Source organism: Talaromyces atroroseus, assembly GCF_001907595.1.
Source record: "Talaromyces atroroseus strain IBT 11181 chromosome Unknown scaffold_9, whole genome shotgun sequence".
NCBI classification, from domain to species: domain Eukaryota; kingdom Fungi; phylum Ascomycota; class Eurotiomycetes; order Eurotiales; family Trichocomaceae; genus Talaromyces; species Talaromyces atroroseus.
The window spans coordinates 134,172-160,014 of record NW_017971441.1 but is presented as its reverse complement, the minus strand read 5'-3'; the positions used below and the strand labels follow the sequence as shown (position 1 = coordinate 160,014).

Below are 25,843 nucleotides of genomic sequence, written 5' to 3'. Positions count from 1 at the left end.
AAATCAAGCCGCGTTACTACTCACCACCACCATGGCTTCCAAAGAGCATTTGATCCTTCTCACAGGCGCCTCTGGCTTCGTCGGAGGACACATCCTCCACAGTCTTCTTGCTGAAGGCTACAATGTGCGATGCACTGTGCGATCCGAGTCATCTGCAGCGTCTATCAGGAACACACACAGCGCATCCAGCAATCAGTTATCGTTTGCAACTGTCACAGACTTCACGCATCCCGATGCCTTCGACGATGCTGTCCAGGGCGTCTCCGGAATCATCCACACTGCTAGCCCGTTTCTTTTGCAAAGCAATGACCACGAAAACGACCTCGTCAAACCCGCCATTCAGGGGACAGTGCATCTTTTACAAGCTGCATACAAGCATGCCGGCCCTCAACTATATCGTGTTATCGTGACCTCCTCCTTCGCGGCAATCTTAGACATGGAGAAAGGCTATCGCCCCGGATATACATATACAGACACTGACTGGAATCCGGCGTCATATGAGCAGGCAGTCTCCAATTCCAGTACCGCATTTGCCTATTGCGCGTCCAAAAAGCTGGCCGAAAAAGCTGCCTGGGACTTTGTTGAATCCACTTCACCCAAGCCATCATTTGCGTTGACGACGATGTGTCCTCCCTGGATTTTGGGTCCCAATATAGACGCCAATATTTCGCTATCGCATTTGAACGAGTCAACTCAGACCATCTATCAGCTGATCAATGGCTCTCTTTCGACGCCGCCTCCCACGGATTTCGCGGGTTTTGCCGACGTGCGTGATGTGGCGGAAGCTCATTTGAAGGCATATCAAAATCCAGAGGCAGCCGGTCAACGGTTTCTCATTTCCAGGGGCAACTTCAACTACCAGACTGCTTGCGACATCATCCGGGAGTCTTTTCCTCAACTGGCTTCCGAGGGCAAGGTACCGGAGGGCACGCCCGGCGCAGGGGAGAAGGAGGCAGTGTATAGGGTCGATTCGAGCAAAAGTACTGCAGTGTTGGGCATCGAATACACCCCGTTAAAGCAGACACTCAAGGATTGTGTGTCACAACTGCTTGCTGCGAGCGCCTAAGGGCTGGTGGCCTGAGTATAGAACTGTCAACGATGGGTTTTCAGGTTATAGCAGTTCTAATAAAGACGCGGATTGTTTCTTTTTCATATCTCAGCTAGCTAGCTAGATAAAAAGTCTAAATCCTAAAAACCAGTCATCTCTCAAACATTCTAAACAAGTAGAAGCTTCAGATCTTTAGATACTTGAAACATTTTGAAACTAAACCTTATTCGGCTTAGTGTCAGTCCGTGACTTGTCTCGCGGCGTTTGGGAAGGAAGCAAGATTTAACAACGCCTCTGCTGTCTCCTACTCACATCGTGCAGCATACCATCGAGAGTATCAATAAGAAGCGAGAATCTCAGGGATCGCGCTCGTGCACAGAAATTCTCTCCGAAAGAGGGCCGGAAGAATCGTCACGATGCGGGGAAGCCCGCTGTCAGAGACGGGATATAGAAACAGAGCCAAATCGAGGTCTGGTTGTCTGACGTGCAAGTAAGTCGACTACAATTTAACATCCTGTCTTTGTTCTTCATGCTGAAAGCACACCGGCTGACGATACGACTTCTTCAGGAGTACGTTATAATATGCGCAAGATCTGCGGTCGATGTTCTGGACAGTATAATAAGATAATATGTGTGCAATTGCATAGAAAGACGAATCAAATGTGACGAGAATCGCCCAATTTGCCAGCGATGCTCCTCAACCGGCCGCAAATGCGATGGCTATATGACACCGAGTCCTCCAGCTAATTCCTATCGTCAACTTTCCATGCCAGCAATTTCTCCGCCTAGACTTCATTCTTCCGAGAACGACCGCGAAATTCGCTCCTTCCAATATTTCTATGAAAGGACGGTGCCTGCATTAGCAGGATATTGTGGTTCTGAATTTTGGAACCGGCTGGTTTTACAGGTGAGCCAGCACGAAAGATCAGTATGGCATGGATTGATTGCTTTGGGGTCGCTTCACGAGAATTTTGAGAAGGAGCAGGAATTGCCTTGGATTGAATTCTTACGTCAGGATCGAAATTCCTTCGCTATTCGAGAATACCTATCGGCAATAAAAGCTTTGTTACGTCCCACTGCCGTAACACCCAATCATTCCATTCACAACGCTACTGCTACTGTCAATAATGTAACAGTAGATGTCTGCTTGATATCTTGCATATTGTTCACATGCCTTGAAGTAGGGACTTTTTATCCTCCATTTATTAATACATCTCGTTCACCCACCATTTAGATTCTCTCAGGTCACTATGGCCCCGCTATCAATCACGTTCGAAGTGGTATCAGAATTCTCGGAGAAGTCTACTATGACCCAAATTCTGGCACATTTCGCCATCCCCATCTCCAGCCGTCCACGGTGACAAGGTTGGAGATGGAAAATATGCGCAAGATTTTCGCGCGCCTTCAAAGCCAGTCTTTAACATTGGTGAGTTAATCCTCGCTTGGAAATATTATATTCTAAATGTACTAATTCCGACTTAGACTCGTGCCGATATGGACCATCCGGCAAAAGATCATCGCGAAATACCGGTGACTCCTCATATTTCAATAGATGTCCCCGGATCTTTCGCTTCCATTGCGGAAGCGCGTGACTACTTTGAAAGCATTTATCAGATATGCGTTCATCACTATCCCAGAATCATGCAGTCCACACCAGCTGTTGAGGCTCCTAATATGTCCACCTATCTAATCCAGCAATACGGAGCCCTATTTCACAAATGGCGCACTGCTTTGGTCCACTTCGAAGAGTCTCGTGGCGAGTCGCTAACTACGAAAGAACGGATAGGCCTTAAACTACTCCATATTCATAAGAACAATACAATGATGTACTATGAGTATGCAAGATCTAGCGAGGCCGCACTCTTCTCCAAGGAGACGATGCCTTTCTCCTGGGATGATCATAATCGTCAATTTGAAGAGATCGTCTCCTTGGCAGCCTCTGTAATCGAGACATCTTATGATGCCAGTCCCTTCAATCACTCAAATGAAGGAAGAATCCGGCCATCATTTTCGCTTGATAACGGTGTGGTTGGTCCGCTTTATAACGTTGCTACTTTGTGTCGCGATCCGTTTATTCGCCGTAGGGCTGTTGATTTACTGCGTTCAGCACGGCGGCAAGAAGGAATTTTCAACAGCGACCTCTGTGCAATCGTCGCGGAAAAGATTATTTCAATCGAAGAAACTGCTGCTGAGAAGGTCATTTTAGACTATCAGAGCGATCTTCTGTCCTTGGAATCTATCATTTCTAACAAAAAGCTGGAAAAACCGGGGAGTGAGATTACGAAAAGTTCGGGAATACCCAATACCGTGCGTCTGACATATGCTTACCCGAAATTCGACATATTCAAGAAACAGATGTTCTTGACAATCGGCCAGTCGATGAAAGCTGATATCAATATCCCTTTGCCTGCGATGAGCTTCCTAGTAGATGTGCCAAACTAGTGCCATTATTACCCAACGTTTGCCATAATCGCTAGTGCCTTTTGTGATGAAGGTATCCATCCGTACATCGACATGTATGGGTTTTCCTCATGGCGCATTAGAACACAATTAGGCGTATCTCATTACTATATATGGAGGAGATATATGCAGCATCTATACGCGCTGAATGATTTTACATCATGCTATTGAACAACGAAGGCTATTCCCGCCTTATACATTCAAGATCACAAGACTTGTGGCAAGGGCATCCAGTCCTTGTACTGTCAAAGTGTTGCCGGAAAGGTCCCACTCAATAGATCCCCAAGGACTTGATGCAATAGATGATGCCCAAAACGGCAACGGAATCGTCACGGCAGACGATGTTGATGCATAATCCAAATTCACAACACTCACCATGATCTGTTTACCCACAGTCCAGTAGGACACATCTAGCAAATCGTTGCCCTTGATGGGAATTGCTTTGGGTTTTGCGCCAGTCACAAAGTCGAGCGCTGGCGAATTTGCCAGAACTTTGGATTGCTGCGAATTCGCAGCAGCGAGAACATCCGTTGTCGGATATGTCCATAGCATGATTGACTTTGCGCCATGATTTACGGCCAATTGATTCATAACCCAGGTCTCATTGACAGTCGGATCCCGACTCCAGTACTCTTCGCCGTCGAATGATTGCGGGACCGCCCAGCGAGGCTTGGGCCATTGTCCGAGGTATTCTTGGTAAAGGGCAAAATCATCCAAGCGATTAGAGACATCTTGCAGCTCACCAACGCAGTTGTCACAGCCGCAGTCTCCATAAGTGACGTTACATGGCGTGTCCCATTTTTTGGAAAAGGTTGCATTGATACCAATTGGATAGGCGTCTTCCATCAGATAATCCGCTCCTGCGGAGTAATCCTCAAAGTAATAATTTTGACAGTTCAGCGCCAGTCCGATTGGGTGGTATTTGTCAAGCTTTGTGATGGTGTCATACGCAAGACTGGTAGAATTCAACGGGTCTTGGTTTCCATCTGGCTCGTCAGCTGTATAATATACCAACAGACTACTATAGTCCTTGACCATAGTCACCTGTTCAGCGACCGAGGTCAAATTCGTATATGTTCCGCGCATGTCATACTGGAACAACAAGTTCAATTCATCCAGGTAGTCTAGAATCGTGGTCAGGTTGGCTGAGAACGACGGAATGGGATGGATTGCGGTATATCCTAGGTCGTAGTATGCCTTGACATTCTCAAGACTGAGCTCCAGATAACCGCCATAGTTGGTGTAGAACCCAAAGGCAAAGAATGGAACAAATTCAAAGTTGGTGGCGTTGTTCTTGAAGAGCAACCCGCCATTCAAATTGTCGATTTTGGTCACACTGCCCGTTAACTTGTCAGGCAGATAGTACAATTGCGTTGTTGCCGTATACACTTGCAGTCCATCCAAGGATAGACCATACAGTTTGATGTCGTAGGCATCGAATCGCGGCTCCAGCAGACTGATATCGAAGTCGAACAGATTGTCGGTGGTGTTTACAGTGACGGCATTCGCTACAAGGACTTGGCCTGTCGATTCCACTGTGATGGTGAAATACAGGTCTGTGAACAGCTGAGACGCCAAACCCGGGACTTGAATGTCTTGGTGATAGGGCTGGCCATGGTACTGTGACAGTGCAGCATCAACGATGAACGAACCTGTCTTCTCGGACGATACATAGATGTTGTACCGCGGCTCAACCTGCACATACAAGGATTGCGTTGCCAAGGGCTCGGGGGCGTCCAGCCAGCCGCTGGGAATGGAATTGGGGGATCTTTGTTCTTGCAGTTAGTCCTGTGTGCAGCAGCTTCAAAGCAAATCCGATTATAGTGACCATACCCGCTCTCGTATGGCTTTCCACACCAGCGTGGAATGTCGGTGGTGGTGGTGGCTTGCAGTGCAGCGGCCCCTTGTACGGCCAACAAAGCCGCGAGCGCCGCAACCAACATGGCTTGTGACTTGGGCCTTTTTTTATTGGATTCTGTGCTGTGATTTGCTTGCCAAGTGTGCCTGCTCCCGGGGTAGCGCGTGGCAAGGGCGCTGATTATATGTACCCCGTACTCTCCCAAATGTAGATGTACCTCAGGGTAGTAGTAAACATCCCCGGCGGGTACCTGAGGTATCAATGCCCCGCGCCAAAGGTTACATTCTTCTTATCGCGCGGCTTCACATCTATCTCGCGAGCCACGTACTCTTACTCTAATATACTTTATATCATACTGCAACTCTGCAATCGCAGCGTCGGTATATGGGATACAGAATATGCAACAGTCCGGGTCAATGGCCGCGCGAGGTTGGGGTTGTCACCGCAAGATCGCGGAACTATTCTATAAAACACGCCGCTACCTAATGGGATCGTTGCCAACATATCTAACTATCTATCCAATGGCTCGCTGGGCACTATACCTAGATCTTAAACGCCCATATCCCTCCTCCGAAAGCTTAATACGCGCTTAATACATGCCGGAGGCCTCGACGTTCTCCGTGCTCGGATTTGCCTTGACTGCTCCGGCGAGTTCTCCGATGATGGCTGCTCTTTTCCCAGCAGAGCTTGAAATTGCAGGTGCATTGCATAGTCACAGTAACCGCACGAGAGCTAGGTCGAGGGCTTGAATGTCAGCTTACATCAAGTACTACCTTAGCAATGACAACCTTGAGCAATTATACGCACGAGATATACCGACTGCCACAAGAATTGTGCGTCGATCTCGGCTCAGCCGTTTAAATAAAGGAGATTTAAGAGCGGTATTCTCTTAAATACAGTCAGATAGAAAAGGGCCTGGCAGGCGTATCGATTCCAAATCACCGCATGTGACGCTCGATGTGTGAGAGTAATAATGTTGGTTCAATTTCCTTTCGAGGAGATCAGGACTACGGCAATTATCGAACTTTTTCTTTTCTCTCTTGTCTGGGTCTCGTGACACCAACTCGAATGTCAGCATTCCAAGCAAGCGGGTGGGCCCTCGTTCTCTCCTTGCCGTGGTAAGATGCGTGTTTGCACCCCTATTCAGGGAATGGAGAATATCCCTGGAGTATGCCACACTGAAATTCTCCGCATACTGTTCTGTCCTAGGTTGGCTCACAATTTACTGTTATGTTCGTTATACCAGGCCTGATCGGTTCATATTTTATCGTTCATTTATGGCATGACTAGGTACCTGCTTCATGGCGATGTCTGCCGGTAAGATAGCTGGCCTCGTGCACTTCAGACAATGCTTTAAACAGGCTGTATTGGAACTTATTGTATTGCCACTTGTCATCCGGCACGGAGCTAGGGTCTTGCACGTTCCTTTAATACTACTTGTAGCGCAGAGACTGTAAAGGTGAAGGTATCCTGAGCCCCTTGATCGAATTTTACGCCATCCTCCCCAGGAGCAAGGACCACGTCAAAATTCAGAGCAAAGAGTACAATTGCCAAGCGGAGCTCCATGAGAGCAAGTTGCTTGCCAACACATGAGTATTGGCCTGGTTTGTGTCAGTAACATTAGTCTGACAAAGAAGGCAGGGGATAGTATAGACTCACCAAGCTGGAACGGGAAGTATGCTTGTTCATTCAAGATCATTTTCCCCTTATTTTCAACCAGCCATCTCTCAGGGAGAAACTTCTCGCCTTCGGGAAAGTTCCTATTGTCTCTCTGAATAGTGTACTGTGGAACAACAACATTGACATCCTCGGGAATCCACACCTCGTCGATTTGAAGACCGCCAGGAGGCGTTACACGTTGCTGGCCGCTGGGCACAGCTGGTTTGAGTCGGAGCGTCTCGTTGATGATAGCTTCCAGGTATGGGATATCGCGCACCTGGTCGTAAGTAAACCCTTCACCGATTTCGGAGAAAAGACCGTCGAGTTGTGTTTGAAGTTCTTTGAAAACGGATGGATTGGCCGTGAGGAAATAAAGCGCATTTGCCAAAGTTGCACCCGTTGTATCACTTTGATTATGTTTAGAAAGAGCATATACAAGTATGTGTAGGATACATACCTTCCTGCTATAATCAAAAGACGGCCATCCTCTTGTAGAGCCACTTCACCGGGCGGTGCAGATGAGTCTTTCTCTTTCAAAGCCTTGATCAGCCAAGAGATGACATCAGTGGGATCTTGGGATTTCATTTGTTCCCATTTCTAGAAATGTTGCGTTAGTTTCGACAGCACGAGGACAGATTTTGACACTGGGGGAAAAGAAAAAAAAAAAAACAGCATACAGTAATTCTTTCCTTCACCTGGTCGTGACAATATTCGGTAAATGTGCCATAGCTTCCAGTTAACCCGGGAAGTGAGGCCAGTAGGGACAAAAACCACGGCAGGTGAGCCAACAGCCCTAATATCGCCATTTGCTCATGCAATCCTTTAATCGCTCCGTGTTCCTTTGCTTCTTCAAGCTGTTTGAAATCCTTCCCAAATCCGATAGCGCCCATCACATCGAACGTTAGAAACATAGACCATTCCGTGATGTTTACTGGCTCGCCCGTACGCGTACGTAGCTGGTTTATAAACACGTCGACTTTAGATCTGACCCTCGGAGCGTAGGTGGATATCGCTTTGAATGAATGGAAGTCATCAGAATAGGAACAGTAGTTATAGCTGAAAGAATACATCAAGAACATACCTTTTACACTGAAACCGCGATCCCACGCCCGCCGGCGACGGCGATGAACGTCAACATCTCGGGTGGAATTCAGTGAAATTATGGTCACATCATCTGAGACCTGACTGTACCAAGTTGACCTCATACAAGCGGACTTGGGACCATTAATGGCCTGGACAGCCGATGGGCGAATGATGGAAATCTCGCGCGGGCCTAAATGCGTGGTCACATAGGTCACTTGATCAGTTTATCCTGTCGTGTAATGATCCGTTATCTAAAGAATGGTATTTTATGCATGAACCGACCTGTGCGGACAAAATCACCATACTTCTTGTGCAGGTTTTGCAGCTCAAGGTGATACTGAAGATTTTTCGATGCAAGCTTCACGGCATAAACCCGGCTTAGTTTCGCGCCCCAGGGTCCGGGGAAATTTCGCAGCCGGTGAAAGAACAGTCGATAAGCTGCGATACTAGCGGCTAGAGAGACGTTGAAGCACAGGCCAGCAAAACAAGCCGTTGTAAGGGCAAGCAGCCAGCTCAGATCGAATAGCTTCACATAGATTCCCACCAGAGTAGCCCAGACAAAGAGATATACTGCTGACAGGTGCCAAAGTCGGTAATCAATTTCGATTTTTCGGATGCTTAAGTGAAATGCCACTCCCAACACAGCGAAGGTGGCGGCCACCTGTAAAAGACCCGGCGACAGGAGGGTGAGGACTGTGGGGAGCTGAGCTTTCATGTTGACAAGAGCCAGTACTTTGTTGGCTCTTTTTGTGGAGTATTGTGCGCAAGAATGTGCTCCTATTCAACTCGACTAAAAGAGCATAACTACCTAGCCAATATGAATAGTTGTCAGATTCCTTTGAGTTTTGACTTAGGCACCATTGACAGACGGCTGGGGCCAAATGAGCAAATCTGAAAAAGAAAAAAAAAAAAGAAAAGAAAGGAAAGGAAAAGAAGAGAATTGACTGCAAGGCAAATGTTAGCTAGAAATGACGAAGGAATATAAACCAGTGAGTTTCATTTTCCACCCCTGAAGAGTCATAATACTACCAAGTATAAAGATAACCCAAGGATATAACAAGCTATTTGGTTAGGTACATACTTACTTGAGCGGAGCTATGTGCCGCATGAAACTCTACAACGGTCGGCCTAGCTTTCGGACAGTTGATCAATGCGTTCTAAAGAAACGGTCTGTCTCGACTCACGGCATTCGCCACTTTTGTCGGGCTCGCTAATGCGGACAGTCTTGCCTTCTTGAACCTGAAGAGTCCAGTGCTAACGCTCTAATGTAAGACGTAAGCTGTGCTCCGAGTCCGTGCCATCCTTGCTTAGTGTTTAAAATGGCTCTGCCGTGCCGCTGGTAGGCAGGAATGCCATCCGGTTGGCTGATTACAGGCTCAAAAGGCTGCCAAATTGCAGCAATCCCCAAGCTGAAACCTGGCCGCGTAAATAGTGTCAGCTTTAGTATTGGGCCGTTTACTTGTGTTGATCCATACTCCGTAGTGCGGCCTGTCAACGCGGCACATGTCGAGCCGAACCCTAACAAGCTCCCGTCACAGAAGAGAAATTACCTGAAAAGGAAGCCACTGGAGCGGCTACAAGAACCGACAAGTGGTAAACAGCGGCACATATCCATAGCCTAGAATTCTTGATCCAAACTGACAGGTGGAGCAACCAGATTTGAAGTAAGCCTTTTCCGCGGGTTGCTCTAAACTAGTCGTTGGCACTAGCCTACGAATGGGTGAGCATAACTCTCAGATTTTGGCCTTCCAAGGTCGACAAGGTTATATTATATACTTTTATATGCTTCCAGGGCACACTGGCTTGATATATTCAGCCATACGAAGCGCTATATATGTTTGTGACCTTGCCGACAGGATAAGAGCGTAGAACGGTCTAAATATTCGATATACCATCGGTGTGATGTACATCGATTGATGACGAAAAATGCGAATTGTTACAAAGTCTATAACGACCTCTACAAGGACACGGTCGCTGTGTCCCTCTAGTCCTTGTTACTACTACGTACTCTGCGGTTTCTAAGTTGAATACTGGTACTAATACGAAGCACTAAAACTTAGCTCAATGAAATCGGGGTCACAGCATATAAAATAGTAGAAATGAAATAAAATTTACTAGTACTACCATCCCGGCTCGCTCCTACTTGAAAACTTCTGTCGCGTGCGGAATGAAAACAGATCAGCGCTCTAGTCACTGTGGACATCTTAGCGGCTTCAACTAATACCGATAATGTCTCTACAGTCTGAATACGGCAACGCCCATCCCCTAGGATTCTAGCAATGAATTACAGACCTTGTATTCATATAGAGTCGAGATATTTATAGGGAATATCTAGGCCATTCCATCTATGGTTTGCGTTTTTCTGTCGTTCCAATGCCATTGAACTGAGGTTACGCCTTGGTTTTTAAATAGAGGTGGCCTCCTACCCCGGGATTTTGTCACTATTTCTTTGCACGGGGTCGATGTCACGTCTATCAACGGCGTGATTGATAAACCTATTGACAAGAAAACCCATCTCGATTCATACTCTTAAAAATGAAAACACTCCAGCCTGCAGCTAATGGCATCTCCACCGTGTTTTGGTTGTTGTCAACAATAACAATCTGTCTACGGTTATGGTCGAGGTATTTCATTATAAAAAACTTTGGATGGGACGATGCTGTTATGAGTGCAATTCTGGTGAGATTACCGTGCTGAACTAGGATACATCGGTTTCTGACATTTTCCGGCTTAGGTTTTTAATGCTGGTCAACAAGGCATGTTTTATCTTTTTGTTCGTTTTGGTGGCGGATTGTAAGTGTCGAAATCTTCCACAACATTGCACGATTGTGTTTGTCTTCAATGCCTCGATTAGCTGGGCTAACAAGAATCTCTTAGGCATATCGGAGATGTTAGCACCGAAGAGCTTCTCACACTGACAAAGGTATGATAATCTATTAACTATACTTATGCTACGTACTACGTTTGATCACGAAATTTTCATTCAACGTGAATTCGAATCTAATAATCAATGCTCCCTAGGCGCTTTTTGCCGAAGAGATATACTACATATGGATGCATTTTACAATAAAAATGTCCTTTCTCTTCTTCTACCTTCGAATCTCGCATACTAGGCAATTCACCTACTTGGTCTACGGAACAATGGGTCTTGTTACGACCTTCACAATTATAGCTTGGCTGATTTATTGTCTTCAATGCATCCCGCTTGCGGCATTCTGGGATGCAGCAGCTTACCCCGACGCTAAGTGTTTGTCTACGAAGATTACATATTATGTTGCTGTAGCATTGGTAAGTTGTTTTCTTTATCTATTATAACTGTTCTCGAAGTTTCAACATATATTCTAACCGCGATGTCTTAGTGTATCACAGGAGACCTCATAGTTCTAACACTACCCATTCAGCCACTGTGGAACATGCAGGCCAGCCGTCGCCGCCGTATTGCATTGATTGCCGTCATCACTTTTGGTGGAGTCTCGCCTCTAGTCTCCTTCCTCCGTATAATAGTCCTTCACGAGTTCGAGGTCAGCCCAGACTTCACTTGGACATTGGGGAAGATGGTTATTGTCTCGGCAATTGAACTTGACGTCGCCATCATGGTATCGAACGCAGCATCATTGAAAGCCATCTGGGTTAGATATATCACCAAGAAGCCATTCGACTCGACGGGTCAACCAGGTTCATCATCGTACCAAAAGCAGAAACATTCCGCTGCATCAAACGAGCTCTCTGAGCTGCCATACGGCTCCCGGCCTAAACGACTCAGACGCACTCGCGTGGCATCTATTCCTGGTGACACCACATGCGAGCGTGGGGAGCACTGGCATAATGAGTCTGAGGAAGAGCTGTTCCACCAAAATGGAATTAAAGTCACATCATCAGTCGACATGGTTAGTAAAAGAGACAGGTCGACATCATCTGCGGAGTTGAACCGGAATTATTTTGAATTTACTAGAAAATAATATTGATACAACTAGCTTGCACTGGTGGCTGCTTGGACCAACCTATCCAACGATCACAGTGCCATTCCTTTGTCTGGCTCAAGGCACGAAGACCGAGGGGTTGGAGTTCTGTTATACATAGTGGGTAGATCCCAAATGACGAGCCTCATGCCAGCCAGGTTGTGTACCCGAAAACTAAAAGACTCGATTGGCATTATCTGTGTCACTCATTGATTCAAAAAGAGAGACAAAAATTTCAACAGACATTCAAAGAAAGCACATTATTTCTATAGCGAGGTACAGCATATCCAGAAGTAAAACTTGGAAACATTTCCCAAATATTTGAAAAATGCAACATAAACTTGAGTTTATTTCTATTTTTCGCCTTGAAGTTGCATCACAATGGCGCCTGCGGTTCCTGTTCCCATAGAGATTGATGGTGTCACTGCCTTCATTGGATTGGCACAGTCACCAACAGCAAACACGCCAGACATGGATGTCTCATTAAACATGGGAGAGACTTTAATATCACCGGTTTCTGTTTTTTCAAGCCCAAGGTTTTCTATGAAAGGCCCGTTGACGACGTAATTAGGAGCATGCGCCTATCAGTGAAGGAGACAAAAAAAAATATCAGCATTACATATCAACTTGTGAAGAAAAGAAGGGCATATACGACGGAAGAGTGAATGCTTACCAAGAATGCCTCTTTAACATGACTGCCATCCTTGAAATAAATCACAATTCCGGCTCCTGTTTGACTATTCTCCAGCCTAGCAATTGGACGAGAGTCAATCTTGAAGCCGTCATCGCCGGCTATCAAACTCTGAAGCGTCGATGCCCACTCGTTGTCTCCATTTGTGTAGACGGAGACTTGCTTTGTCAGTCGTTTTGCCATACGAATTCCATGCGTGGCTCTGTGGGTCGTTCCAAGGAGGTCGGTTGCTAAAACGCCGGCTGATTCTGCTCCGCGCTCTTCATACCCGTCACAGAAGAGACAGTGGAATCTGGGGTCAAATGTCAGTATTGAGTCGATTGAATTTTACCAAGGACACAAACTTACATGCTCTGTCCCCAACAATCCGCATAACCGTCGATGTCGGGGAATACATCTTTCACTCCCGTTGCTAGGACAAGTTTCTTTCCTTTCCAAGACTGCCCATTGACGTCTCTAGCCTCAAAGCGACCATCTGGTCCTTTGAATACGGCCTCGATCCCGACATCGAGGAAACGGATTGTCGAGTATCTCGCCAATAAATCATTGCGACCTTGTGCACGGAATTCCGCAGGATCACGATGGTCCCAGCCCAGAACATTGTGCATGTGTCTGGTCTTTGCATTGCGAAACACGCCTGTGTTGAAGACAACTGCGGTGTGCAGTTGACGTGCAAGACCAGTAGCGACTGAAAGTCCGGCTGGACCTGCACCGATGATAAGTGCGTCGAAAATTGCTGCCGGGGTCGTCATATTATATGGTGTGGCTCGTTCGGTCGAAGACTTCAAAGACAAATCAAGCTGCCAGCAATGGCTCGCAATAGTCTCGATTAATTGGCAAGTATTCAAGTCTTAATTCAAAGGGTTCTACTACAGCTGGAAACTATCGAGAGGGCAGATGCTAGTTATATACCAACCTAGATAGGTACCTTGCTAGTCCTCTCGGAGACTTAACGGAGACATTGAGGAACTCGCTTTCGCTACACATTCTTCCCCCCCTTTTCGATGTGAAAAGTCTCTAACTGTCTGGGCCCCATGGCGATGTCTTATTGAATGTGGGTTGGAAAAATGAAATGGTACGTTGCGAGACCCGGTCATGCCAGTGTCCTAGGTAGATCACTAGAACAAAGTGATGAAATCTTCGCTATTATGACTCGCTCTTTGACTATACAATGCAAATTTCTAGACTTGTAATAATCAACGACGAGAACTGCGACTAAAGAAAGTCTTATGTTGGATGTTCACGTATCCTACAAAGCACACTTGTTATCGACAGGAAGATGAACGCTGTGTTAAAAATCTCCACGATATAAACCAAAAACACCGCACCACCCCTTTCCACATCTATGCTTATATATTCTTATTTACATTTCCAAATGAAAGGTAATAAAACTCCGTTACCCAGCATATGCATAACTCCAATTCATGCACATATCTATTCTGAACCCCGACGAAAGACGCCATATTTCTGCAAATCATGCAGTATTCGCTATAACTTGTTTGAGTTGCTGCAACGAGAGGGGCTTAATCAGATAGTTGTCGACCCCGGCAGACAAAGCCTGCTGTTGCATTGTGGCCGACGCAACTCCTGTAACCGCAAGGACCGTGACCGGACGAAATTCCTGCTGTCTCTCAAAGGCTCTAATCTTTCTAGTCGCAGCTATGCCGTCCAATACTGGCATCGAAATATCTTTATACAGTAGCTTTTGGTCAGAAAATCACTGTTGAATAAAAACAACCATTCCGGACTTACCCATAAGCACAAGCCCGAATGACCTTGGACTCTCCTTATACTTATTTAAGGCTATCAAACCATTCGTGGCTGTCTCGTAAGTGTGACCCAGTTTGCGGATATATGCAGACAGAACCTGAGGAAGAAAGGAATATTAGTATTGACCCAAAAATAGTAAGGAGATGTATGAGGAATTCGTTAGCCACGAACCTTGAGATTTATCTCATTATCATCTACGATAAGCACATGTAGATTGTTATTTTGCTTGGACACATTTCGGAACTTCGACACTGGGGAACCCTCGGTTACTAAGGGAGTCAGTCGTTCATGAACCGGCGTCGGAGATTCCGAAATCTGTGCATCTATAGCTGTCTGGTTTCGTGGTACCCGTAAAGAGTCATGCACTGGTTGTTTCGTGGTTTCGTTGGCCTCCAAAGTCCAGTTCAAGGCCTCGAGAATTTTGCGAGGGTAGAAACTTTACCGCAATTATGATTCAGTAAACAAATGTAAGTAACGAGGGGAGGAAAGATTACTCACGGTGGATGTATAGAAACGATTTCTCCTCTGTTTTTGAGGTCGAGAACGGCCGAAGATGGCATTATGTCGCCTAGGACTATCAGTCGATTAAAGCCAAATGTATCAATTGACCGTGATGGCTTCTCCCGAATCATCTTGTCTAAAGTTTCCTCTTCCACAATAGCGACATCTCCACGCGCGCTGCTGAAAGTTTCGGCAAATGACACACTCCAACCGGAGCGGTGGGTGATTACATGAGCGAAAAGGCTCTGAATACAGAGCCTACGTTTCGCTTCCCGACTCAAACTGCCTGTTGGCACTTCTGTCAGCTCAGAATATCCATTGAACCCTATGAGGCAAAATTTGATCAATTTCGCTCCATCAGGGACAGGAGTTTGCGACAGAGAAAGCAGGGATGCGTTCGGCGCAGGGTGGATGGGAATGAAGACATCCACCTGCGTCCCAATGTCGCGTTCACTTTTCACATCAATTGTGCCTTTCATGAGACCGACTAGTTGCTGCACAATGCTCATACCCAGTCCAACTCCTTCCGAAAGCGAGTCCTCCTGTGCAAAGGGCGAGAACAATTTGTTCCTTAGAAAATCAGCTGACATTCCGTGTCCAGTATCGACGATTGACAAGTGAGCGACTTCGCTAGTGCCTTGAGACTCCTTCCTGAGCTTACGCAGCGAGACTTCGATGAAACCAGCTTCTGTATGTTTGAGTGCGTTGCCAAAGATATTCATGATAATTCGCCTCCAGGCGCCGGAGACAGATTGCAACTTCCAAGCATCTTGTTCGGTAATGCGGAGAACAACTGAAAGATTGCCATTGCTCTTATCCCCTAATTGCATGGCTTCGGTAGGTGAAGAAGCAATGTTACGTGAAACAGAAGCAGCATGCTTCTCGAGGTACAGGGCGTTGACAACTTCCTCCAGTAGGACGCCGAGGTCAAATGTTCCGACTAAATTAGCCGTAGAGTGATGTGAATCATTCTCTGAATCAGCTTTTGTCAAATTGTTGATTTTTGTGAAGTCCAACCTGTAGAAATAGACTTAGTCCTTCGAATATATGATGAGTATCAGACTCGAATCCACTTACAAATGATTCATCGTGTCCAGAAGAGTAAGTCCACACGTCTCTAGCATCTTAACTAGATCATGCTGTTCAGGCTGTAAGGGAGTCCCAAGTAGCAACTCGGCACTAGCCAGCATTCCATGCAGAGGAGAGCGAAGCTCGTGACTGACGGACGAGATAAAACCGGACTTTGACTTTTCTTGTTCAAAAGTCGTCACTCTTGCAACTTCTGAAATTATTGTGTCTCCGAACACTTTGAAGTAGTTAAATTCTTCCAACTCTAGAGGTCGCTCGCTATCGCGAGACCAGATGAGAGTACCTGCCAGCCACTGGCCTTTATTCCAGTCCCACAAGGGAAGGAAAATCACGGATTTAGCTTCTGGGAAGTAGCTTAACAACCGTGCTGCCGTTTCTGCGACATCACTTGGATCGCTTTTATGCGACTCCGGGCTACCCCAGAATGCTCGTGCGCGTATATGAGAGGTTGCCTCATGATCTGCGTCCACTGGTTCATCAGGGGAAGAAGGTAAAATGCCGTCTAAATCGAACACTTTTCCCCGAGGGTATTTGGTGATCAAATGTTGAAGGAACGATTCCGTTATTGAGTAGATGGTGGTGTCATCTTGAGTGGTAGCGTGGCCGAATTTGGGCAACGGAGAACTGAGAACTTTGCACAATGCGTCTTTTGTATTGGGAGGAGAATTGCTTGCATTATCAGTGTCGACCGTCGTTGGAAAAGGCTCCCAATCTGTTGACTCTAGGGAAGGGCCACTTAAAGAGAGTAAGTAACAAACCCAATACAGAAGGAAGGTTGGAAAAACTTACATCCCAGAGTTGCAATGGCAGGCGTCAAGAAATAACACATCATCTAAATCCATGGATGCTTTTAGCAAGGTACACGCATGAGAAAATATGGCTTCGATGCGCCTTGAAATAGGTACGTCTTCCTTAACGGCAACAGAGGTAGCGCCTGCAGCGGTTGTACCCACGACAGATTGCTTGCGATTCACAGATGGTTTTGTAGTTCTATCTTTGGTGAAATCATCGATGCTAGGCTGGGAGATGGCAGTCATGTGCAGCGGAGAGGAGATAGAAGTACTCGCTGTGAAATTTGAAGAGTCCTGCCTCGATACCAATGGTGAAGTCTCGTCAGTCACCGTGCTTGATAAAGATAAGTATTCCATCATATTCGGATGCAAGTCGTCTAATGATGATTTTTTTGACAGATTTGGTAAGCGCGTCAACGGTGAGATGCTTTGTTGCACATTCGATGATGGTTCATCATCCGGATGACCTTTCACAAAGTCCGTCAATCCTTGCACTAGTCGATCAGAACGCGCATGGTAATGTACCATTCTGACATTCTCCAGATGGCGCGAGATTGAATCCGAGATTTCTTGAAGCGCGACAACATCGGCATCACTGAAATTCTGTCGCGGCTTGTCATCAACTACACAGAAGCTACCCAATACATAACCGGCAGGACTATACACAGGAACCTCCGCATAGAAACGAAAGAAAGGCCATCCAACCACATACGGCTTATCCTTGAAGTTATTTTCGAGGGTGAAGTCACGAACGATAAAACGAGTAGGATTCGCTGTCACATTGGCCGTGTTTTGCAATTGAGGAACATGCTGACCGGTGAACAATTTCATTGCATGTGGACAAACGCCAAACACTAGGTCCAGTGTCGTAACGCCTAGGTATATTCCATCGTTCGGTAGATGCTTTTTGCTGTCTCGTAAAGAGATCGAAGCCGTCGCCTCGGATATAATATGTTGGTTTTGGCCATCGATCAGAGAGACAAATGCACGGTTACATCCGAAACGGTAGACGCCCAGCTGTACTAGGGCAGTAAGGATGATATCTTGGGAAAGTGACGGGGTCCGCTTCCTATCCCCGTCTAACTGAGGCGATGGAGTTGCGTTTGGGGATGTTGAAGGCTGGCGAATAGCACTGTAATATCTGTTCGATAAACGGCAATCAACGATTGTTCAAAAAAAAAAAAGGAGCAGAGCATGCACACTAACCTCGACAAATCCCGTATCCGCTTCTTCTCAGCGTCAAATGAAGGTAACTGACCACGCGCTGGTAAGGCGGACAGCGGTGTTCCCATTCTTCACTTTTTCTTAATAATATGATCAGTAAGCGAACGTGCCAGCGCGAGGCACATTGCGCATTGGTTTCTGAGAAGGAAGGCGATCACAAGAGGGGGAAAAGAGGGAAATTGGGCAGGTTTCGCTGGAGAAAAACAGCCGACACCTCTGATTCGCTGCATGCGTTCCCCGACTATTGACTGCCTTGGAAAGATGGCTCGACAACTAGTCCTAGTTAGTACTAGCGCATTAGCAGCGGGCCCTATCTGGACTGCTCATTCGTCGTTTGAGTGGGCGGATAGTTTGGACTGGCGCCTGTGAGTGGCCAGACCAGCCAAATTGACGTCAACAATCAATCCAACGGGCTTCTAGACCACATGCCACATGGCACGTGCGGCGAGGCTTTCCGCCAATCACCGCTGAGGCCTATATGGGTCTATTGAACACTGTCTACACAGGAAGGGAATAGCGTGGAATTATTTTTAAGCGGGCTATGTACACATAAAGTAATAAAGTAAAGATATACGACCAATACTAACAGTTCAGGATATCAAAGTAAATGCACTACTGCTACTGCTGCTAAAATTCTTTTTTTCTTTTTTTTTTTTTTTTTTTTTTTTTTTTCACGAAAGGACGAGCTTCTGAGCTTGGGCATCTCCGTCGTAACTAGCCAACGCCAGAAAACTCGTATCGTCGTCGAGTGTCAATAGGCCAGCCCATGAAGCGCCTGAAGGAAATGCCTCGGTCATGTCTCCCCAGGTCGAGCCACCGTCGGTACTAGTAAGGACTTGGATGGATGCATCATTAAGGTCGTTTGGATCGTACATAAAGCTCACGACCAGAGTGCCACCGACATTGATGACCTGCGGGGCCTGCGCATTCCAACCGGATTGTGCCTCGTAGACAACTGCACGGTTGCCCCATGTGGCACCGCCATCGGAGCTGGTCTGTGAGTGGACTGAGAAAAGGCCACCGTCCGTTTCAGACTCGAAGACCATAATGAGGTTTTCACCATCGACTGTCGCAACACCGATCATGCCATCGCGAGTATCGCCGTCACCTCCGCTGCTGATGACAGTAGCCGAGGTCCACGTGGCGCCGCCGTCGGTTGAGGTTCGCATCAAACTTTCCTGGTCAACACCGGAGTCCTGGCGCGAGTAGTACAGTTGCAATGTGACGCCATCCTCGGCCATGCGCAACAAGGGCTCCCAGTTACCGTCGGTCGGGCCCGGGTCCGATGCTGGGGTGCTCAAGTATGACCATGTTGCGCCGTTATCGTCAGAGTAGCAGATAGTGATGCGGAAGTAAGTGTAGACGCCGTCCTGGAGAGAGTGGTTTCTGAAGGCAATCAGGATACGACCATTGGGGAGCTGGAGCGGATATGGGTTATCGATGTCTGTGGTCGACGTGGGTCCTGATGCCACAGTACCGGTTTTTGTCCAGCTCACTCCGTTGTCAGTGGAGGTAGCGACAGTGATAATATGTTCATCGTCCGGGGTAGCAGTGTAAGCAGCGAGGATGGAACCGTCCTGGAGGTAGTTGGCGCGTGGATATGTTCCACTTCCTATAACAACCTCTGAGCCGGAGACAGCTGGTACAGCGCCCGTACGCTTTTCAACTGGCGCGGCCAATGAAGAGGAGGAAAAAAGGAGAAGAGCTGCGGCCGATAGCCGAGCGAGGAACTGTTGTGCGACCATGGCAACGAAAGATCACCTTCTGCCAATGTTGTAAAAAGGATGTGAAAAAATTGGGTTATGTTGCACAAGAGCTGGTTGTGTACTGAGATAGTATCACGGTAGGCAGTCTTGGGCGGAGACGAGGACCCCTTATATAACCCTTTGATCAAGCGCTCATGCAAAGTTTCAATCAAAGCTTAGCATGCAAATGCGGGACATGGCAGATGCATTGGAAGTTTCTAGCTTCAAACTTTCTGCTACCTGTGCAAAATCACCAAGCCATGCTAGTTAGTTCAAACTTAAGTATAGTGGCAATGCCGCTGCACCATGAGCTAACGATCTTCAAGCTGATGGAGCAAGCTACCGATGTCACCCGGACGTAGCATACATAATTTTCAGGACTAGGAGCACGTAATGCAGGTGCACTTGGCACTTGACTAGCACTTAGCGTTAGGTACATGGCTATTCTACCCACTTGGCGACAGCAGGTCACGCTGTATTACGTAGGTATTTTTGGCCTTGCAGCCGCAAAAGCGCCCACTTGCGGAGTGTTTACTCAATGCCGATTCCGCAATCGTCTTGATATAACTTCCTAAAAAAAGTAGCATGATAAGCAGTAAGCAACTTTAATCTTCAGCCGGCTCCATAGGGCGTACTATTTATATCGGGCTGTGCGGCAGAGCAAAGTTAATCGGCTCGTTAGGGCTTATTGCGGGCAGAGCCTTGCAAAAGGCACTTAATTTTACCCATTTCAGGCAAAACAGACAACTCCACCCATTATATTAGTCAAGAAAGCGAGCAGAGGGGCAGTTATTAATGAATAGATACTGGACATGTTCTTTAGCTTGCCAACTGACTAACCTTTTTTGAGAGAAACAACAAGTCTCAAGGTTGGATGCTACTGTGACTTCAGCTAATACCGCCGCCACCAACAATACCTGGCAATTCACCAGTGGCTTTCATTTGGCACCTCCCGGGATACCACTCTCTGTTCACTTAGCGTCGAGTATATTGAGGTAGGTATAGCATGCGTTCGAAATGATGACATCTTAGCGGGGGTTTGGCTTCTACGTGGGTGCCCAGTTCATCTGTACACAAATGCGCCAAGACGTTACTAGGTACATGCATCCATGCATCCTCGTCAAGCCACCGGCCCTAGTACTGTGGAGGCTTTAATAATAATATACAAGGCCGGATACGGCGTAGTGTATGTAATTTCTGGCATTCGGCGGATGCAAAAAATCTAGAAGCAATCGGGGTTTCATTTTTCCATCCAGGTGTATATAAACGAGCAACAACATGCCGTTCCGGTGCACGACTCGAAAGCTGGGAGCTTTCTACTTCTCCCCTCAGACTAGTTGGAGATCTAGTCATTTAGGTGCGGCTCGGTCGACAATAGTGCCTGGATTTCTGCAACCTCAGAAGGGGCATTCTAGCAGTAATTCGTGTCAACCGGCATTCCAAAACTTGAGACGAGCCACGGAGTACCCGTGGGCCATCGGACGTTCCGGCAGTTCACCTAAGCGTCTAATCTGATGCCGGGTTTCACTATAGTGAGCCAGCAAGCCGCCTAAAAGTTTAATCATAAGACGAGGATCCCGATCCTTAATGTCATTATTTGAATGATTTCCATCGCTCCTCAAATCTTTTGTTTATTTCTTACTTTCTTGTTTTTGATTAGGGAAAAAAAAAATTGTAAAACTAATCGCCATGGGCGCCAGGAACTGTCCAATAATTTACATGAAAGCTAAAATAGTACACATGCAAATCTTGGCCCCAATGTATTCGTATCCCAGCAGCTAGTATACGTACTTAATTTCTAATCTTCAACACATTCGCGCCGCTTTACCTGGTAGTTGGGGGCAGGATGCGCATACTTAGTTGAATGACTAGGCTTTGAAGTTTAAGAATACCACCTCACAATGCTGCTAGTACGTATATGGCGCGCCAGGGCGAGATGTACCCTAGTAGTGAAGACGAATGCAACAAGAGAGGGATACACGTCGCTATCCCGTATCTAAATGCCTTGGCTAATGAGGTATGTTTAGTTATAGCACGGTCACGTTGGCTTGCCAAAAATTCCAAGGTCGATTTAGAGCCTTCTTTTCTCGGCATACAATTATAACAGGTCTGTCAGATGATATACCAATTTATATATCCTTTAGGATCTCATGCCTCCTAACATCGAATACCAATGGTAACTCCATCCGAGTATAGATAAGTATGGAGTACAATACCATGTCTATTTCAGTGTTGCATACCCCGGCAAATACCTAAAAGGGGCTGCAACTGCTAGCATGCCATTCTAGTATCTACTATTTATAAAGATCAGGGGAACGGGCGCCCCCTATGGAGTACTCTGTACGTGTATGTTTATCGTTAATAGTTAAGTGCTAGGTTAGTGCTATGCAACTTTGGAGGATCACCTGTAGTTAGCGCTAGAGCATGATCCACGTTGTAGTACAACAGCTTATCTGAACTTGATTTCCAGTTTGAGCCATATAAACATGCAGCCATCTGCATCAGTGACCATCGCCTTATTGGGCAAATTGAGAGCGAAGATGTCTCTTCTACAGCGAACACCCGCGAACGTGCTGAGTAGTATGTACTATGCGGCGTACGTGTGCCTCTCTTATTCTTCCTATCTCAGGAGCTACTCCTTACAACATTTATATGCTACTAAATGCAAACAACATGTACCCATCGGGTTCAAAGTCGGAACACTAACATTCCGACACATAAACACATCTTTCGGGACTACATAAAGTTTCCCGATCCAAAACAATGTTACTTTCCTACCTTGTAAGGTGGCGTCTACTAGGTCTTGTCCCACCCACTATGCCTCTTTGCACTAGATTTGAGTAAATAATCCACAAAACTGCGTTAAGGATTTGAGTTGGCTGCAATATCAGCCACAATACTACATTGTACATACAATGCTTGAACTGCGATGAATTGGGGCTTTCAGAAAGCCTTGTTATAGGATTCGGATCACGAATAGACTCGATTTATGATCAAACTTTAGATTTAGTGGAACTGCCGCTGATTTAACAATCATATGACGCTTGCTCTCATATTGATTGCATGATTTCACATCTGCTTAGTGCGTCCAAATAAAAGCCTGTAGGCAAGCCACCTGCAAGTAAGCCGGTAAGCAGCCCACGTGCATAGCAGTTGTAATAGCTTAATATGAAAGCAGTCATGTTAAACTTTTGTGTGGCTTTTAGAAGTATTTGTGTTGAAAGCTATTCAGGATCTAGTTTTCCGCGTTATCGATCATTCTTTTCTAGCCTAAACCGTACCAATATAAGGTGCTGTGTCTGAGAACGTGGAACGATATGAATGGTAGAAGTTGGTCGTCTTGATCTATCTCCAATGTAAGGTATAGTGGTTGTGCCTTTTCTAGTTTCCACAGACATGAGGAACGCCAGTCATGCCCAATCTTTATAAGTTTGCTTAGATCAGTCTGCGCTATTGCATACTTGCCATCTAGTTCTTCACTTTAGATATAGCACACCGGATGATGCGGTTCTTTCCTATAGTGTCCCTGAAAGTTTAGAGCTAAGACAACCTTCAAGTCAACTAATTAGCGCTCGAAGTTGATGTTATCAAGAACATATAACTAGTTAATCCCCTGTCAAGGGATTAAACGAATGATATGTTCAAAGATCTCGTCTTGTCATCAACGGTCCAGATATGCTGAGAACAATCTGAGTTTGGAACACTGGATACATTAATGAGGAACATAAATAGAGTATGTCCTCCATCGAGGCAGCCATATCTACACAAACAGCTCTTCAGATCTTAGATGGATCGCGTAACGGCACACTTGACCAGGCCCCGCCTCGAACATAGTCTGGCGAGCCAGCTTCCACACTGTCGATGGCCATATTACCCAGCTTTCTCCACATGTCGCCCTTGATGACGAATCCGTCCTGGTCTTCGTACTTCTTGCAGAATTGCTCGGCATTTGCGAGGGCGCGAACAAGCTTGCACGCGTGCCCGTCGTCGTGATAGATCTTGACCCGCTTAAATATATCCTCCCAGGATGAATCTTTTTTTGACTTATAATTAACAATCTCGTCAAGAAGTAGCTCGGGAGGCCTTGGCGAGGCATACATGGCCAAGTCCATGCGGATTTTCCATTCAAGGAGTCGGGTCTTACTGGGCATTGACAGCCATGGCTGCTGTAGAAATGAGCAGAAAAAGATGCCAAGGTTTACAGCGTGTATGTAAAAAAAGTCGAATTTGACCTGGTAAGGCGGATTTTGCGCGGCACCGGTGAAGTATACTTTCAAACGTCAGTCAGTCAACATATTAATTTTGCCCTGGAAAGCTCACCGGCTGCATTAATCATCTCGGCTGTTTTTTCTTCCAGGTTCTCCTCTGAGACATGTACTTGACTGGCGTACTTGGTTATGTTTCTTGAAGCACGATCTGGGTCTGCATAGATCTCATCCAAGAGCAGGACGATGGGTTTGCTATCTGAACCCTGGGCTTTAGCAGCTTTCTCACTGTCGATTAAATGTGACGCTTCCCGGTTGTGGTGAACGGCAGCTTGGGCCAAAGCCTCTGCAATAATAGCAGGCTGCTCAAACTCGACGCCGAAGCCTAGATGGATAATTGGGTGAAGCACACCACTAAACATGCGTACGAGCATGTCATCTGCCCGCGCATCTCCATTGAATACGTAGTCGTTAAGTACCTCCTGCCAGCCCTTGTGGCTAATCTCCTCTCCAAAAAAGACAAGGAAGTTATGATAGTGTTTCTCGTTGCCCAAATAGGCCTTGTATCTCTCTGGATTGTGCATCTCCGTCACAATGGACTGCTCGAACGGCAACAATGGTCGTTGGTACGACACATTGTCGTCCCAGCCTTGCCTGAGCTCGGCGACAGTTGCATTAAGGGCGAATAGAGAGAGGAGATGGTGGGCGATATGATTCTACTGTATAGTCAGCAAAGGTGTGCGGCATTAGGTCATGCTGAAGATGGCGTACATGAAAGCCCGCATAGTTGAAGAATATGTGATGTTTCTCGTGATTCTTTTGCAATAGCTCGCTTGTCACATTGGCAGTCTCTGATGTGATTCCAGGAACACGGAACACGAGCTTCTGCGACGGCGAGAGGTGGACTTTCGAAGATGAAGCCATGGTGCGAGATGAAGAGGCACTCCACGGGTTAAAGTTCCAAAATGCGGACCTGCGGGCGAATCGACTGAGCATGACCTTGGGGAACATGTAAGTCTACTGTTTTTCACCAGCACTCCAAGGAAGAGTTTTCTCGTGGCGCGCAAGAGTGATGCTTCTACCCTCACTAGTTACGTTCTGTTCTAGGCTGGTCGTTGGGCGCTTGCAGCTTAGTAAGCGAAGAGCTGCGAACGACGACTTCTCTCGTATCTACCTTGGATTCTCTAGTTCCGAAGGCCATGTGCAACATATGGCACTTCGCGCACGCAGGTCGATTTGCATTCAAACAAAAGATCCAGCAAATGCAGATTGACTAGACTATTTAGAAGTCAGAATCAACCCCAGACACTCCCTGTGGAACGTCTAGATAAAGCTCCAAATGGCCCGGAGGTTCCTAAATATTGCGTTCCGCCCGCCATGATATTCCAGTCAAGTGAAGACGTCATGGATGCAAGAGTCATCATCTCAGACTTCGGGGAGGCATTTCTTCAAGATGAAAAGCGCAATGAATTACACACACCGATCTTGCTCGCCCCGCCAGAAGTATTTTTCAATGAGCATCTAGGCATGCCTATAGACATTTGGACTCTTGGATGCACTCTTTATGAGATTCTTGGGGAACGCCCTCTATTTGAAGGGTTCATGCCAGACCAGGACCATGTAATCGCGGAGATGATAAGCACTTTAGGACATCTTCCAAAACGCTGGTGGGACAGATGGCAGCAAAAGTCAGACTTTTTCCACGAAGACGGTTTTTGGAAAACAGACACACACCGCAGTCATGCGCCGTATTCCCGGCC

At 46.6% G+C, this 25,843-nt stretch overlaps 10 protein-coding genes across 10 annotated transcripts; 4 read left to right on the top strand and 6 right to left on the bottom strand.

Annotated features, from left to right (window-relative positions):
* Positions 1-31: 31 nt before the first annotated feature.
* Positions 32-1,066, top strand: UA08_06439 (hypothetical protein; the record flags this gene model as incomplete). Its single annotated transcript, XM_020269213.1, has 1 exon — positions 32-1,066. One exon carries the CDS (start codon positions 32-34, stop codon positions 1,064-1,066), a length of 1,035 nt encoding a protein of 344 aa, XP_020118416.1.
* A 1,354-nt stretch (positions 1,067-2,420) lies between these two features.
* UA08_06438 (hypothetical protein) lies at positions 2,421-3,490 on the top strand (the record flags this gene model as incomplete). Its single annotated transcript, XM_020269212.1, has 2 exons — positions 2,421-2,474; positions 2,531-3,490. 2 exons carry the CDS (start codon positions 2,421-2,423, stop codon positions 3,488-3,490), a joined length of 1,014 nt encoding a protein of 337 aa, XP_020118049.1.
* Positions 3,491-3,700: 210 nt separating this feature from the next.
* On the bottom strand, positions 3,701-5,451 carry UA08_06437 (hypothetical protein; the record flags this gene model as incomplete). Its single annotated transcript, XM_020269211.1, has 2 exons — positions 3,701-5,276; positions 5,342-5,451. 2 exons carry the CDS (start codon positions 5,449-5,451, stop codon positions 3,701-3,703), a joined length of 1,686 nt encoding a protein of 561 aa, XP_020118046.1.
* A 1,322-nt stretch (positions 5,452-6,773) lies between these two features.
* UA08_06436 (hypothetical protein) lies at positions 6,774-8,823 on the bottom strand (the record flags this gene model as incomplete). Its single annotated transcript, XM_020269210.1, has 6 exons — positions 6,774-6,967; positions 7,026-7,432; positions 7,483-7,622; positions 7,703-8,037; positions 8,107-8,298; positions 8,391-8,823. 6 exons carry the CDS (start codon positions 8,821-8,823, stop codon positions 6,774-6,776), a joined length of 1,701 nt encoding a protein of 566 aa, XP_020118241.1.
* A 1,820-nt stretch (positions 8,824-10,643) lies between these two features.
* UA08_06435 (hypothetical protein) lies at positions 10,644-12,067 on the top strand (the record flags this gene model as incomplete). The annotated part of the gene is made up of 5 exons (XM_020269209.1): positions 10,644-10,787; positions 10,843-10,901; positions 10,986-11,031; positions 11,130-11,396; positions 11,468-12,067. The coding sequence occupies 5 exons, from the start codon at positions 10,644-10,646 to the stop codon at positions 12,065-12,067; spliced, it is 1,116 nt and encodes a 371-aa protein (XP_020118242.1).
* Positions 12,068-12,420: 353 nt separating this feature from the next.
* On the bottom strand, positions 12,421-13,510 carry UA08_06434 (hypothetical protein; the record flags this gene model as incomplete). The annotated part of the gene is made up of 3 exons (XM_020269208.1): positions 12,421-12,648; positions 12,741-13,050; positions 13,107-13,510. 3 exons carry the CDS (start codon positions 13,508-13,510, stop codon positions 12,421-12,423), a joined length of 942 nt encoding a protein of 313 aa, XP_020118248.1.
* Positions 13,511-14,232: 722 nt separating this feature from the next.
* Positions 14,233-18,201, bottom strand: UA08_06433 (hypothetical protein; the record flags this gene model as incomplete). The annotated part of the gene is made up of 7 exons (XM_020269207.1): positions 14,233-14,432; positions 14,511-14,625; positions 14,700-14,964; positions 15,027-16,046; positions 16,107-16,853; positions 16,908-18,050; positions 18,116-18,201. 7 exons carry the CDS (start codon positions 18,199-18,201, stop codon positions 14,233-14,235), a joined length of 3,576 nt encoding a protein of 1,191 aa, XP_020118249.1.
* Positions 18,202-18,804: 603 nt separating this feature from the next.
* On the bottom strand, positions 18,805-19,878 carry UA08_06432 (hypothetical protein; the record flags this gene model as incomplete). Its single annotated transcript, XM_020269205.1, has 1 exon — positions 18,805-19,878. The coding sequence occupies one exon, from the start codon at positions 19,876-19,878 to the stop codon at positions 18,805-18,807; it is 1,074 nt and encodes a 357-aa protein (XP_020118250.1).
* Positions 19,879-21,878: 2,000 nt separating this feature from the next.
* Positions 21,879-22,459, top strand: UA08_06431 (hypothetical protein; the record flags this gene model as incomplete). Its single annotated transcript, XM_020269197.1, has 3 exons — positions 21,879-21,895; positions 22,185-22,218; positions 22,349-22,459. 3 exons carry the CDS (start codon positions 21,879-21,881, stop codon positions 22,457-22,459), a joined length of 162 nt encoding a protein of 53 aa, XP_020118251.1.
* A 1,195-nt stretch (positions 22,460-23,654) lies between these two features.
* On the bottom strand, positions 23,655-25,007 carry UA08_06430 (hypothetical protein; the record flags this gene model as incomplete). The annotated part of the gene is made up of 3 exons (XM_020269186.1): positions 23,655-24,148; positions 24,199-24,799; positions 24,855-25,007. The coding sequence occupies 3 exons, from the start codon at positions 25,005-25,007 to the stop codon at positions 23,655-23,657; spliced, it is 1,248 nt and encodes a 415-aa protein (XP_020118244.1).
* Between the last annotated feature and the right edge of the window lie 836 nt (positions 25,008-25,843).